The 14,550-nt window shown below is 38.4% G+C and overlaps 1 protein-coding gene across 1 annotated transcript; it reads right to left on the bottom strand.

Moving 5' to 3' along the window:
* Positions 1–11,562: 11,562 nt before the first annotated feature.
* LOC108147609 (serine protease inhibitor 42Dd-like) lies at positions 11,563–12,139 on the bottom strand. Its single transcript, XM_017274248.1, has 2 exons — positions 11,749–12,139; positions 11,563–11,684 (listed from the first exon to the last, which is right to left on the bottom strand). Exons 1-2 carry the CDS (start codon positions 12,137–12,139, stop codon positions 11,563–11,565), a joined length of 513 nt encoding a protein of 170 aa, XP_017129737.1.
* Positions 12,140–14,550: the final 2,411 nt, after the last annotated feature.

Here is a 14,550-nt window from a genome sequence, read left to right as displayed (position 1 = left end):
TTTTTGGCTTATTGCAAATTTTGAGCACGTACAACTCGTAAAGACTATTTACGATTCTAATAAAAAGTGTGCCCCAGCCCGCCTTCGACTGGCCCACTGTCATCCTTTTGAAGGAGTAACGAAGGTGGAAGTCCTGCCGGGGGTCCTTACAATAACGACCCGTTTCTTCTTGTGTGTGTTTGTGTGTGTGTGTGTGTGTGTGCATGGAAATTGTTGAATTTGCTACTAATTAAATTGCCGGCGCTGCTTGAAATTTGCATTCGCTTTTAATAAACTTCCCAAAAAGAGAGTGAGGGAAATGAAATGACCGTGGTTGGGACATTGAGACGCCCTTATTAGAGGGCACATATCCCTGACAAGGCACTGACAAAGACATTTTAGCTGCTCCGTCAGGCAGCCGGGGAAAATCTGATCGAATTCCTCGCCCTCTAGACAGAACCCCTCCCCACCACCACAGCACACAATCACACACATTTAACGATGCGGGGAATCCATGTAGATGACTCCGACGATTCCTGGATTCCAACTCACCACCGATGGTATCCCACAATTCGTTTTATATTTGCCATTCAATTGTTTTTTATTTGCTGCTATTGCTTTCTTGCACTGCTCTCTTTTTGGCCCTGTTTCCTCGTCGCTTTCTGCACTGGTTGCATTTTTAAAACTCACTCTCGTCATCGCGCGTATTTGTGGGGTGATGGCAGGCATTCTGGCACTGGCCAATTGGGGGAACCAACTATGAACGTTCATGTGGAAACGACACCCCAAAACTCAAGTCCATGTTCACTGAAACAAATAAAATAATAATAAATAGATAAATAGATAAATAAATAAATAAATTAATAAATAAATAAATAAATAAATAAATAAATAAATAAATAAATAAATAAATAATTAAATAAATAAATAAATAAATAAATAAATAAATAAATAAATAAATAAATAAATAAATAAATAAATAAATAAATAAAATAGATTTGCAAAGAACCGATTATCTATGTCATGTAACCGCCAGAGAAAGATAACTTAAAGTTAAGCTATTGGGCAACTTAAATTCGCTTACAATTCTTCGGTCTGAAATCCTTACAGTCTGTTGTCACACGAATCGTTAAGAGATTTATACTTTTAAGCCCAAAAATATAACTCTGGCGCCCTTTTCAACTAAAAAATTGTCTCTAATTAAAAGTATTTAATTATTTTTGTATAAATTCAAAAAGACATTGGAAAATCGGCAATGCGTAAATCATAATATTGGTCGTTAACTTAAATTATATTTTTAAAATAGGCCAACTAAGAATGTGTGATGTATGTATGATGTATGTATTTGGATAAATCCAAATTTTACAAAACATAGCCGAGAAATACATATTCGAAAAAGTCTGCCTACATCTAATTTGCATACTATGTGATTAAAGATGTGTAAAATTACAAAACAAACAATTGGCAAATAACGAGTCACGCCTTTTATAGAATGTGTGATGTATGTATGATGTATGTTTTTGCATAAATCTAATTTTTTGAGAACATAATTGCATATTGCGAAAACTTTAGTTAAATTTAAAATAAACAAATGTGTGATGTATGCTTGTTGTATATATTTGCATAAATCTGAATATTTAAGAACATACCCGATAAATATATATATATATATATATATATATTCGGCAAGGTCTGCCTATATCTAAAATGCATACTGTGTGAACTTAAGATAAATTAAAAATAAACAAACTGCATATGGCCAGACAATATAACCGATTACTATATATATATTCACATTGTCGAAAAAAAGTAAACTTGTTGTTGTTTTTCTACAAGTGCAGGGTATACCCGTAGTCATCAGTGAGCGAACTGTTGGTCGCAACGCTGCTTACGTGCCCCGTTCAGTTGCATTGATTGCCACCTGTCAGCCACCTGCAACCGTGCTCCTGGCTGCTGCCTCATGGCTTCTGCATCCTGGTCGCTGGTGGTGGTGTCTCTCGTTTTAAATCAATACAACAAATTTCGCGGGTCGCCATGGACTGTTGGTGGCACCTTCCTCATTCCCGTTCCCATTCCCATTTCCTGCCAGATCCTTTTGCCATCTTCCTTTGCCGCCCCCGGCCATCTGATCCTTGTGCCGTTTAAAATGTTCTGAGTAATTAACACGCGGCGTGTGTAACCCCAAATGGTCATACCATGGCGAGGGTTTAAGGGGGCGGAGCAGGGGTTTTTGCCACTGCGAAAATGTGCAACGTAAGCGCAGCAATATGGAGCACTGGGACCCACGCACATGGCCAAAAAGTTGCACGTCCCCATCGATGGCTGTGTGAGCAACTTTTATTTATTGATTTAATACTTTTTCAATTTACTGAAAATGGCCAAAGAGTTTCCGCTGTGCGACTGTGTGGGTGTGTGTGTGTGTGTGTTTGTGTGTGTAAGCGTATGTGTGTGCAAGCCATAACTACCTTACAGTGGCAAGCAACTAATTCGGGACCGATGGATCCCCCGTTTCCCGCAGCTGACAGCTGGTCCCATGGACGAACGGAGAATCATCGATGTCCTGGTCATAGCCATTACAGACTTTGTTCACCGATTACCACGGGATGGTCACCTGGGGATGGCAAAAACTAGTTAGCACAAAAAACGGTTTAAAACAACTTAAATTCTAAAGAGCGCGTGTTTCAAACGACAATTCCTTTTTTTAAGGCGGTTCAATATCGCTGCCACATAGTACAGGCACACAGATAACTCACGTAATCTTCATATATTGTTTCTTACACATTGTCTTGCCGCTTTCAATATAATACAATTTTTTAAAGGTTTTCTTTTAAAATAGAAAGACTAGTCATTTTCTTAATGTTCAACTCCTTAAAAGGGTAACTTGTAAGCGGAACATTAAAGTTAACATTAAATTACAGTTTTAGGAACTCTTTGAAAAACAATCCTTGATTTAAGACATAATGGACTGTTAAAGGAATAACAGACAACTATATCCGATAGCTGCCACACAGGAATAATGGGTACAAATTTGATAAATTTTCTTGTTTTTGCCAAGCATAATGGTTTTAAATCGACTCGAAGGGCATTAAATGTTGTACTTGCCGAAGTAATTTTCTCGTTCTCGTTTTTCAATTAAGTATATATGGGCTTTAGTATTCTTTTGGACTATTTTGAATAACTAACTTCTTAATTTAACTATGATGGACTTAATTTAAGTCGTTCATTCATAAAGTCAAAATTTAGTCCATATTAAGAAAACTTATTTCTAGGTGAAGGTAAATAAGAAAGTTTTTAAGAAAAGTTTATGTATATTTAGTGATGGTGTGTCAGAGGCCTTGCCAAAACCTTTTTTTTTACTTTTTCTCTATACTCTTCATTACAAGTCCTTTGAAATGGCTACTCAAAATCGTTGATGCTTAATTTAAGTTATAAGCAAACATTAGTTGCGGGCAAAAACATTCCTCCAGAAGGCAAGCCTAACTTGCATCAAAGAAATGTTAGACCAGTCCCCGAGCGCAGCGATACCAGCGAATTAACAGCAGGGTCCCCAGTTCCCAGGTTCTGCATCCTGCATCCTACATCCTGCATCCTGCATCCTTGTCGGCTGTCGCTGTAATCACTGTCAGCTGCTTTAACCTTGTCCTCCCAGGGGCTGGCGAATGGGACACCATTCGGCTGGCTTTTAATTCAGAATTAAATATCACAGGCCAAACATGGAAACTACAACTTTTCGCCGTATGGCGTATGGGATGTGGGCTGTAGTCCCTAGATCGCGGATCTGGATTCTTTATAATTAGCACTGACAGGGACTGCAGCTCGGTCAGGTGGACAAAGAAGAAGCGCCTTCATGGCCCAGTGGGCCCACTGACCATGACCCTGCCCCTGCCCCTGCCCCTGCCCCCAAATCGTTTGGGGGAAGATGTGCCGTTAACCGATGCTCAACCGTGACGCCAGCACGTCCTTGCCCTTGTCCTTGTCCTTGTCCTTGCGCTGAAGTCGGAGTCGAAGTCCGGAAAATTCACGTAAAAGGCGGCAACAAAAGCAGCAGGAAAAGTAACTGTAAATGGTAAACATTCAATGAAGCGAAATTGATTTGATTCAATTCGAAAGTTGAAAGCGCGCAAAGAATAACAATAAAAAAATAAGGACATACCCGAGGAGGGTGAGGTTGGAAAGGAAGCCGCCGAGCTGAAATTTGATTAATACACCAAAAAAAAAAATATATGTAGACAACTGAACTCTCAGTCGGGCAATTGCTCGTCCTGTAATAACCCCGCATTGTCCTGCGAATTAAAGATGCATCTTGCAGATGCGCTTGCTCCACAGACATGCAAACAAATACACACGCGAACACATTGACATGCAGTCATTTGTGGCCCATGTTCGGTGAAAGTGAAAGTGAAAGGGGACTACGGCCCATGGCACACAACTGACACTTGTCGTGGAAAGCTCCCAATCATATTTCTCCATTAACAAAATTCTTTCATTTCAAAATTTAATATAAGCAGAGTCATTGTTTCCCAATCCTATAAATATCTGTATAGGATTGGGGAAACAATGCCTCCAAAAACTCGAACCAAATCATTTACTGCATCTAAACTGAATTGCTAGTCACAAAGTTTGCTTATTTTCCGACTTAATGATTTCCTGGAAGAGCTTGGCGCTGAAGCGGGTCATGTAGGTGGGCGTCAGCCATTCTCCGGGCTCTGGCTTTGCAAGGCTTTGGGTAACCTCAAGATGTCCCAGTGCCAAAAGAAAACTATTTATAGCGGCGGTGGTTTCCCATTCCCACCGACTTTGCTCGCCATTTGTTCTTATCTGTCTATCTTCTTGCTTAAGAGTGAATTAAACTTGCGCTAATAATATTTACATAATTCTTCCGATGGCCGACAAGCTCGCTTCGAACCTGAACGTCGCAAAGCTTATCATCAGAAGCGGAATAGCCGGAATAAAAAAAAATCAAAAAAAAAAAACAAATATTTAATTGTTAAGGCTACACTTTAAATTGTTTCTATTAAATAGTTTCGTACACAGAAAAACAAAATCAATTAAAACCCATACCGATGGAGAGGGGTTTTTCACTCTTCTTGCCCCTGGCATATTTATTTACTTGTATTATTAACAAGAATGGAACCAAACTTTGGCAAGCTGAAGTTTATTTACCCATGCAGTCATTGCAAAAATTAAATATTCTTTAAATCCTCTAAATTTCGATTAATATGCGTAAATGAGTATAATCTTTGAAGCTATGATGATTTTCAGCTCAATATATTCCTATGGCAACTATTCGATATCTTTCTCCTATTTCAATCACTAGGGACGGCAGTATATGTGGAGACATTGGGCACAAGGAACGTGTGCATAGAAGACAGCTATATTTAAAAAGAATTGCATTTCAACACTTAAAGAAAATTATTTGGTTCAGGAGAAAGGGCGGTAGAAGTGACATATCTAATTTTTTTTAACTGAAGCTCTTGAACCCGGTTAAATACATACATTTATCATAGTGACGCGACGAATGGCCCCATACTTGCTTGGATTCGATGCTCCGTACAAAAGTAATTCAAAAATATATATTTTTTTTGGTAACTCTCAAAATAACAATTTTTGGGTGTTTGTTTGTCAGTTTCAAAAAATGTTAAGGTATAAATACAATTGTTTTAAAATGATTTTGCTTGTTATTTTTTTTTAATTTTTGCGTACATAGTTTTTGCGATTCCTCAAATTTTGGTATACAACACTTAATTTAAAAAAAACATTTTCGAAAGTTATTTCGCAACAAAAACGGCAACTTATCTGAGATATTAGAGCAGTTAAAAGCAAGAATTTCCTCCTAAAAGTAAGCATCACCAATTTGACATTCGCTGTATGTATGTTAAGGATACAAGAATACGCGAATTCTTTAGAAAGAACAGTTTGTTGGCCGTATTTTAGTTGACCATTATGCCGTGTTCTCACCAGATGCAGACAATTTCGACTGGGTAAGAGCGGTACAATGGCGTTGTGGTAAGCGTGAGCGGTGGATTGGTGGCACCGGTTGGTTGTAGAGGTAACATAAATCAAAGCTCGGAGCTCAAAAGCGAGCGACAGGCGCAGAGACAGGACCAGAAGCACACAAACAGCCAAAAAGCGACAGGAAAAAGGACATCCACGCACACACAAATGGCTGCAAAAGCGAAGCTGCATCATTGTGACATGGGGACCGCAGGAGGCGGGAGGCGGGAGGCGGGAGGCGGGAGGCGAGAGCGGAACGGAAGTGCCACCTGACAGACATCCACCTGCATTTCGGCACGTGCAATTGAAAAGCTAAGACGACGAGCGGGCCCAAGAACTCCGGAGCTTTGAGCGAAATTAGACAGAGCATAACCAGAAGCATCACAGCCAGGACACCGGGACACGAGGACATCGGGACATCGGGATGCCAGGCAAAGGGCGGATGCAAAAAGGGGTCCCCCAGAGGCAGTTTTGGTTTGGGGATGCCTCCTCGCGTCATTGCCAGTCATATCCAGCGGGGATAAGCGCACTTTATGCAAAACGCAAAACTTTTTTACTTCTCGCCATCGCGCACCGTTTTCCCTCACACTCCAAACACTTAGAGAACATTCTTCAGTATTAATACGTTTATGACACGTGGCCCAAAAGTAACACAGTGCAACAGGGAACATGTAACTGCTGTTTTGACTTCGGTTTCTAAGTGCCATTCGAACTGATTAACTTGTTTAATTTTGAGTCAAATTTAATTTTCAACAAAAGCATTTCAAATTTCATCTTTATGCCTTTAACATTATTGTATAATATATATGTTATGAATATTTAAATTCTTATTGCACAAACAAATTGTTTTGAAACCGTCAAGATGAAAATGTACGCTCAAATATTTAAAACAAAAAACTTTTGATTTAATTTAATCAAAACGTTTTCAATAAGCCTCGGTTTTCCATTCCTTTTGTTTCATCAACTCCAATCTATGAGCAAAATTGTACTTTTTAGATAAAATTTTGCTCATTGATGTATCTGCCCTGGTGGTATTTCATCGAATGGTATTTTTATACAAAAATCCATTGCATATTTTTTACTATCGGGTATCGGTTCTGCCAATTTTGTTCATTCTTTGCCCATTGGAATTGTCATAGGTTATCTTGCTCGCACTTACGTAAAATCGTATAGTAAAAAAAAAAACTTTGCAATGAGTGAGGCCAACAAGGTAGTGTCATAACGCCATAAGGAAAAATAATATTCGATTTATATTAGATTAGAAAAATTAGCTAATTAAACAATCACAAATTGGCTAATAGTTCTGAGGACGGGGCAATACCGAATGATAAAGAGGCATTGAAGGTTTTTTGAAAATCAAAATATAATAAGTGTTGGTATATGTACTTATTTTTTTTTTGAGTGCATGTCGTTGACGCGTTTTGGCGGACGAGAAAAGCGCAAACAGCTTGTGATTTCAGCTCGAACTCCAGCTTAGGTTTGGGTTTGGGCTTGGGTTTCGGTTTGGGTAGGGGCTTGCTTTTGAGTTTGAGTTTGAGCTTGGGGTTGTCCTTGTTATGTCGCCGACACTGCCTCGAAGATGATGGCGCTCTGCAGAGATTTGCCACCGGAACGACAATCGTGAAGGGGCGACAAGTGAAAGCTGGGTGAAAGTAGGTGTGTAAGGCACAAAGGCGATGCCAGGAACAACGGTGAAGGCGCTGGGAATTGATTGAATAGTGGAGATGTGGCAGATGAAAGCCAGAGGACATGGGACACGGAACACAGGACACGGGACACGGGACACGAGACACAGAACAGGGACTCAAGCGCTCAAGTACCTTTTCTAAGAATTAAGGCATCCGATGGGCATAACATGCTCTGCACTCCATCCATCCTTCCGTCCCTTAACGAGCTCCTTGGCATCCTTGCCCCCGGCGATTTGATTATGCTAATGAAATAACAAGCCTATAAAACTGAAAAGCAGTGGAGAGCAGCGGGAAACGGAAGTGCAAAAGAAATAAAACTATGCCAATGTCAATGCCATTGCCAATTCCAATTCCAATACCGATTCCAATTCCAATTCCCATTCACACGCACGCACATCTACGGAATGCGGAGGTGTAAAGTGAAAAGGTTCCGCATATTTGGGCAGTTAAAAGGATGCCGCGTTAAATGGAAATGAAAATTCGAAATTGAGCCGAAGCAGGTTGCAATAAAATCAGAAAACATTAGTGTGCTACGGAATATACTTCACTTAGCTGCATTTATTAAGTGCCTTTCTAGGGACACAACAGCTTGTAATCGCTAGGTGAAGTGTGACTTCAAAAAGCAAGCCTTTTGAAGTGCAACAAAAATGAATACAAATGCTTCCGCCTTATGGGACACTTAAAATGCTCCGCAGAATGCTGTTCTCTTTCTTTCACTGTTCACTCTTTTCTCGACTTTACCCTACCTTGCGCTGCTTTTCACACGGTTTTTTCCAGCTTTTTTGCATATTTATTGTATAGTTTTGTAGTTTTATCAAGTTAGCTAGTTAAAAGTCAAGATGCCACCAAGTGATGGGTGGCGTAGAAGCAGCACCTGCTGCAGGTGGATGAGCACGTGCAACGTCCTTCCACCCCATCCCGTCTCCATCTCCTTTTATTAGCTACGTGAGGCGGTCTCAAAGGGCGGAAAAGAGTGGGCGGGGCAGGGGTCGGAGGTCATCTGGCAGTGGGGTCTTTAAAACTTGCTAGGCGCTGGCGATAAGATGAGCGTGCTTAAGTTTTATTGGCGCATATTTAAGCTATTAAAAAATTCATGCATAAAACGACACACACACTAACAGCCAGGTACACCCACACCCACAGACACTCGCCGCCCAAGGAGAAACCAAATTAAACAAGAAAAGAAGCAAACTTCGGCTAGCCGAAGTTCATATACCCTTGCAGCTATTGCAAAAATTAAAAATTCTTGAAAACATTAAAATTATCATTTACTTGCGTATATGTTTAAAAATATTGAAGCTATGATAATTTGCCGCTCAATTATTTGAATGTTCCTATGGCGGCTATATGGTTCGTTTTCCGATTTATACAAAATATACAAAATAAAAAAAGTGAAATTTATTTAAAATTTATTTTAAAATATTTTTATCGTTTTCATGGGAGCTTTATGTTATAGTCGTAACCGTAATTCTGAAATATTTAACCATTACTATATGTCGAAGAATGCTATAGTTGTCCGATCCGACTCGTTCGGACTTATATACTACCTACAATAGAAAGACAACTTTTGGGAAAGTTTCATGCAGATAGCTTTAAAACTGAGGAATTAGTTTGCGTAGAAACGGACGGATAGACGGACATGGCTAGATCGACTCGTCTAGTGATGCTGATCAAGAATATATATACTTTATAGGGTCGGAAATTTTTCCATCACTGCGTTGCAAACGTCTGACTAAAATTATAATACCCTCTGCAAGGGTATAAAAATACAAAGGAAAATGTCTACATTTCAGTATTTTACATGGATGTAGAGGCGATTGTTTTTTTATTGTTTATGTTATTAACAACCATTTTGACTACCATTTAGGAATTTAAAGTTTTTATTTATTTTCTTCCTTCTCACAATTTATAAAAAAAACGACCTTTTCACATAAAATAGTTGATGCTTTGCTGGTCTTACAAATAAAAGTCTATAAATTACAAAATTAAAATTAAAGTTTCGGAAAATGATATCATACATATTGTTGCCACGAAAAGGTCGAATAATTTAGCTGAAAATCATCATAGCTTCAATATTTTTAAATATTTACGCCTACAAATCGAATTTTAGATGTTCTAAGGAATTGCTAAAGTTTGATTCCATTTATGTTAAAATTATGCCAGGCAAAAAAAGAGTGTGAAACTCATTTCCTAGGCTATGGGCTTCAACTGATTTTGTTTTTCTGTGTAAAAAACTATCATATTTTACAGGAACATTGCTATTATCTGGGGAATTAACCATTTTGCAAATTTAAATGTAGTCTTAACAATTAAATAGATTGTTTTTTGTTTTTATACCCTTGCAGAGGGTATTATAATTTCAGTCAGAAGTTTGCAACGCAGTGAAGGAGACATCTCCGACCCTATAAAGTATATATATTCTTGATCAGCATCACTAGGCGAGTCGATCTAGCCATGTCCGTCTGTCCGTCTGTCCGTCCGTTTATATGCAAACTAGTCTCTCAGTTTTAAAGCTATCTGCATGAAACTTTCCCAAAAGTTGTCTTTCTATTGCAGGTAGTATATAAGTCGGAACGAGCCGGATCGGACGACTATAGCATATAGCTCCCATAGGAACAATCGGAAAAATAAATGAAAAAAAATTATAACTTTGCTGTTTTTTAATTTTTTGTTTAGTTCTTCGACATATAGCAATGGTTTAATATTTCAGAATTATGGTTTAAATTTCATCAAAATCGGACGACTAAAGCATATAGCTCCCATAGGAACAATCGGAAAAATAATTGAAAAAAAATTATAACTTTGCTGTTTTATAATTTTTTGTTTTGTTCTTCGACATAAAGCAATGAAAAAAAATTATAATTTTGCTGTTTTTTAATTTTTTGTTTAGTTCTTCGAGATATAGTAATGGTTAATTATTTCAGAATTATGTTTTAAATTTTATCAAAATCGGACGTCTATATCATATAGCTCCCATAGAAATAATAAAAATATATAAAATAACTATCTTATAATTGAGCTGCAAATCATCATAGTTTCAATGTTTTTCAGCATATACTCAAGTAAATCATAATTTAAATATTTTCAAAAGTATTTAATTCATGCAATAGCTGCAAGGGTATATGAACTTCGGCTTGCCGAAGTTTGCTTTCTTTCTTGTTTGTATTTGTATTTATTATACAATTTCATCCTAACGCTACAAGTTTGGAACTTATAAGTTAATGCGCTAGTCACTATTTTATCAATCGGACGACTATATCATTTAGCTCCCATAGAAATAATAAAAAAATTTAAAATAACTATCAAATAATTGAGCTGCAAAACATCACAGCGTCAATGATTTTAATGTTTTCAAAAATGTTTAATTCTTGCAATAGCTGCAAGGGTATATGAACTTCGGCTTGCCGAAGTTTGCTTTCTTTCTTGTTAAACAAGATTCAAATTTCTTGTTTAAACTGGGCTCTCAAACGGTATAGAAACAGACGGACCAACGAATATGGCTGTATCAACTCGTCTTGACGTGCATATGAAGAATATTTATACTTTATTGGGTCGGAGATGTCCGTTTCACTGCGTTACAAAATTCCAATTTTATCATGCCCCCTGCAGCGGCATTACAAAATATATATGAGCATATATTAAAATACAAAAAATTTCAAATAAGAACAAATTCTGGCGATAGCCCCCGATGAACTTGTTGCTCGAGTCCCTCGATAAGAAATTCGTGATTTGCTTTCCTATGTCAATTTTTGGCGAAACATCTTAATCAAAAATCCCAGAATATAAAACAATAAACTAGAATATTTGGATGTTGCTAAGCGATCAACACTTTAAAGAAATTTATTATCAAAATGTGTAATCATTTGAAGTCGTCATTTTGCACGATTTTGGATCCTTATTTTTATGTCCAAGGCGTCTTCACATGATCCATTAACAACACTGAGTTGGGAGTGCGGATGGCAAAGACAAATGGCCGATTAGCGACGAACTCCTTGGAATTGGCAGGCAGTGACTTGGCATCATCTGGATATATAGAATTGATAGCTTTGTAGTAGTTTTTAGGCCCGAAAAGTAGCTGAAATCTTACCTGAAAAGTGCGAATATACTGTTCCCAACTCCGATACTGCAATGTAGGCCCTATGCAGGATCTTGTCCACGCGCACCGTCTGTTCGAGCAATTTGGTTACCTTCGAGCTATCCGTGAACATCTGCCGGAGACCCAGCATCTTCAATGCGTCGATCATGTCACCATCGGAAAAGACACTGAACCTGGGCAGGCCCACTGTGACCGACTGACGGTGCAGGCGGTTGGCGATCCGGTTGAGATCGAACTCCGGCTGGGCCAACTGCTGCTCTAGGTTGGCCAATCCTTTCTGCTGATTGGGCAGCAGGATCAGCATGCTGGTGGCACTATTCTGGAAGGGCAGTTCCAAGGCGGTGGCGTCTAGTTCTTGGCAGATCGGCCAGCCCATAGACATGGCGATTGTACATCATTGGAACATTGATAGTTTCACCTTTGACGAGGTGGAATCCGGATGTCCGCGTGTTGCCTACTTCGAATTTGTGCTTCCAGACACCGTGGAATTCCACGTGGTTCGTGAGTATCGCCTGCATCTGGGAGCTATTGTCGGATCTCTGTATCCAGAAGGAAAACCAGCATGGCTTGCACGGCGAAGGCTGAGAAGGCAACGTTGCCGTGGCGATTTTCCAACTTTATCATTTCCTGGAAGAGCTTGGCGCTGAAGCGGGTCATGTAGCTGGGCGCCAAACAAAGAAAAATGGAATACAGAAGTGTAATTTTTCTTAAAAAAATTAAAGACCAGAAAAAAGCTTGCAATTTAAAATAAATAAATTTAAACAAAAAAAAAATACATGTAAATAAAATATTATTCTTTGCTGCTCAACATCAACAATCAAGTCTTTATAATTTAATCTTTATTTCAAATAAAAAATAAATATTCAACCAACAAAATGTTTGATTGACTTTATACTTATATATATTAAGCAATCCAAATTTGTACGAAAATTTTAGTGGGTACCCTACAGAATACATTTAAGAGATAACAGTAACTATTTGTTGAAATGAATGTTCTTTAATCACGCATACGTACTGTTGCCTTTGCTCAAATAGATGTATATGGTACAAATGTGATGTCTTATGCTTTTAAAGCTCTCAAGATGGACGAGCTGCTTGTGCCGATTATAAATTACATTTTTACTTTTTTCGTGAAATTGTAGTTTAATTAATGAATTTCTTCCTTTTCCTAACCGCATATTCTTTCCGATTATGATATTTTTATGCTAATCTTGCCACATAGAGTGCGTCCGCAAGGCAGATAGCTTGGAAGTTCACTTAAGCGCAGTGGCGGATAGCCAAGCCGTCGGGGGTATCAATCCGATCCCCGACAGCCGGAAAATAACTCCAGATGGTAGCTCGAGATGGCTAGTCCGAAGGCGAGCTGGGCAATAAGCAAAACGTTTTATGTTAAATACCGCATCGTTATCTGTAAAGCTGTATAGGGCAAAGGGCAAAGAGCAGAAGCTAAAAGCGGGAAAAGGAGTACGATTCGAGTTGCAGTTGTCCGGTTTTGTAGCCCACGGCGCCTGAAAATGCTGCAACATTCGCGCTGCAGCGCTAGTTCGTTGAAGTCCCTAACCCGGCGCAATAATAACTATAATAATCAACATGGTGGCCATTTGCCACAAGGACACCCACCCCCATCCCCATCCCCACCCACACACACACACACACACACATAGAATGGCTGCTGTTGCATGTTCTTCATTTCGTTTTCTTAATTTTATACATACGTTTATTTTCATTTTGCTGCCTTTTTGTTTGCTCTTTCTGCGCTGCGGCTTAATCCAACAACCAAGCCCCCTCCACCCAGCTTTGTATTTATTGCAGGAAGCCACCCCACGCTCCAATGCGATGCAAAGTCCACCCCACTCAGCTCGTCGCCAGTCTGGCATCTTTTTAGTATTCATTAAACTGCATAATTATACAATAAGTGCAATGGCTACGACTTTGCAACCGCCCACTCCCACGCCGCCCACAACCTCTATCACCAACCGCACGCACTTCGCCCACCACCCCAGCACCCCATTGCTGCCACGCCCACCGCCCTACTGAAAACAAACATATACATATACATATACATATACATATACATATACTTATACATAGCTTTGATGTGGCCTGTGTGCACACACCACACACATGTCCATGTGAGCGGAAGAGTCTAATCGAATGCAAAGGATAATATGTCTATGTATATGTATAATGCACAAAATGGAACACTTAATTGCAACAAGCTTAAAAATGCAATGAATTTAACATTATCGTTGCACAACAAATCCAAGTAAATAAATGTTGTTTAAAAATAGTCGTAGCCTGTAATGGCAAATTGAGACAAATTCGACTCTTTGGCAGAGTGGAAGCACCTGATTAAGAAAAATACTTATTTGCGATTTCACGCTTTAAAAATCCAAATCCAAAATGAAAGAATTATATATTTAATGTTTAATCAAAAATTAAAAACAATGCATATTTAGTTACATAATATTATATTCAAATACTTTAATTATTGTGGAAATATTTTGTATTAAATAGTTTGGTATGCTTTTAATTTAAGTTAGATAGAATTTTAATTAATTTAATTTATATTTAAAATAACTAAAAACTGCAATGTATGAAAATGAGCACAAAATATTTGGACTTGCTAGGCTTCTTTTACCAGTGTATGTTAGTCTAAGAAACAGCATTTTAGAGAGTAGAAAAAATATACATGCTTTAAATTAATGTCCATTCATTTATAATTTATTTCGATTATAACCGTACGTTGGAAAACATCATTAAAGTAAATTCCCTAGCTGGCCGATTTTTGCA

Source organism: Drosophila elegans, unplaced genomic scaffold, assembly GCF_018152505.1.
Source record: "Drosophila elegans isolate 14027-0461.03 unplaced genomic scaffold, ASM1815250v1 contig_149, whole genome shotgun sequence".
Classification (NCBI taxonomy): domain Eukaryota; kingdom Metazoa; phylum Arthropoda; class Insecta; order Diptera; family Drosophilidae; genus Drosophila; species Drosophila elegans.
Note: the sequence above shows the minus strand (reverse complement) of the source record. Positions and strands in the feature narration are given on the sequence as shown.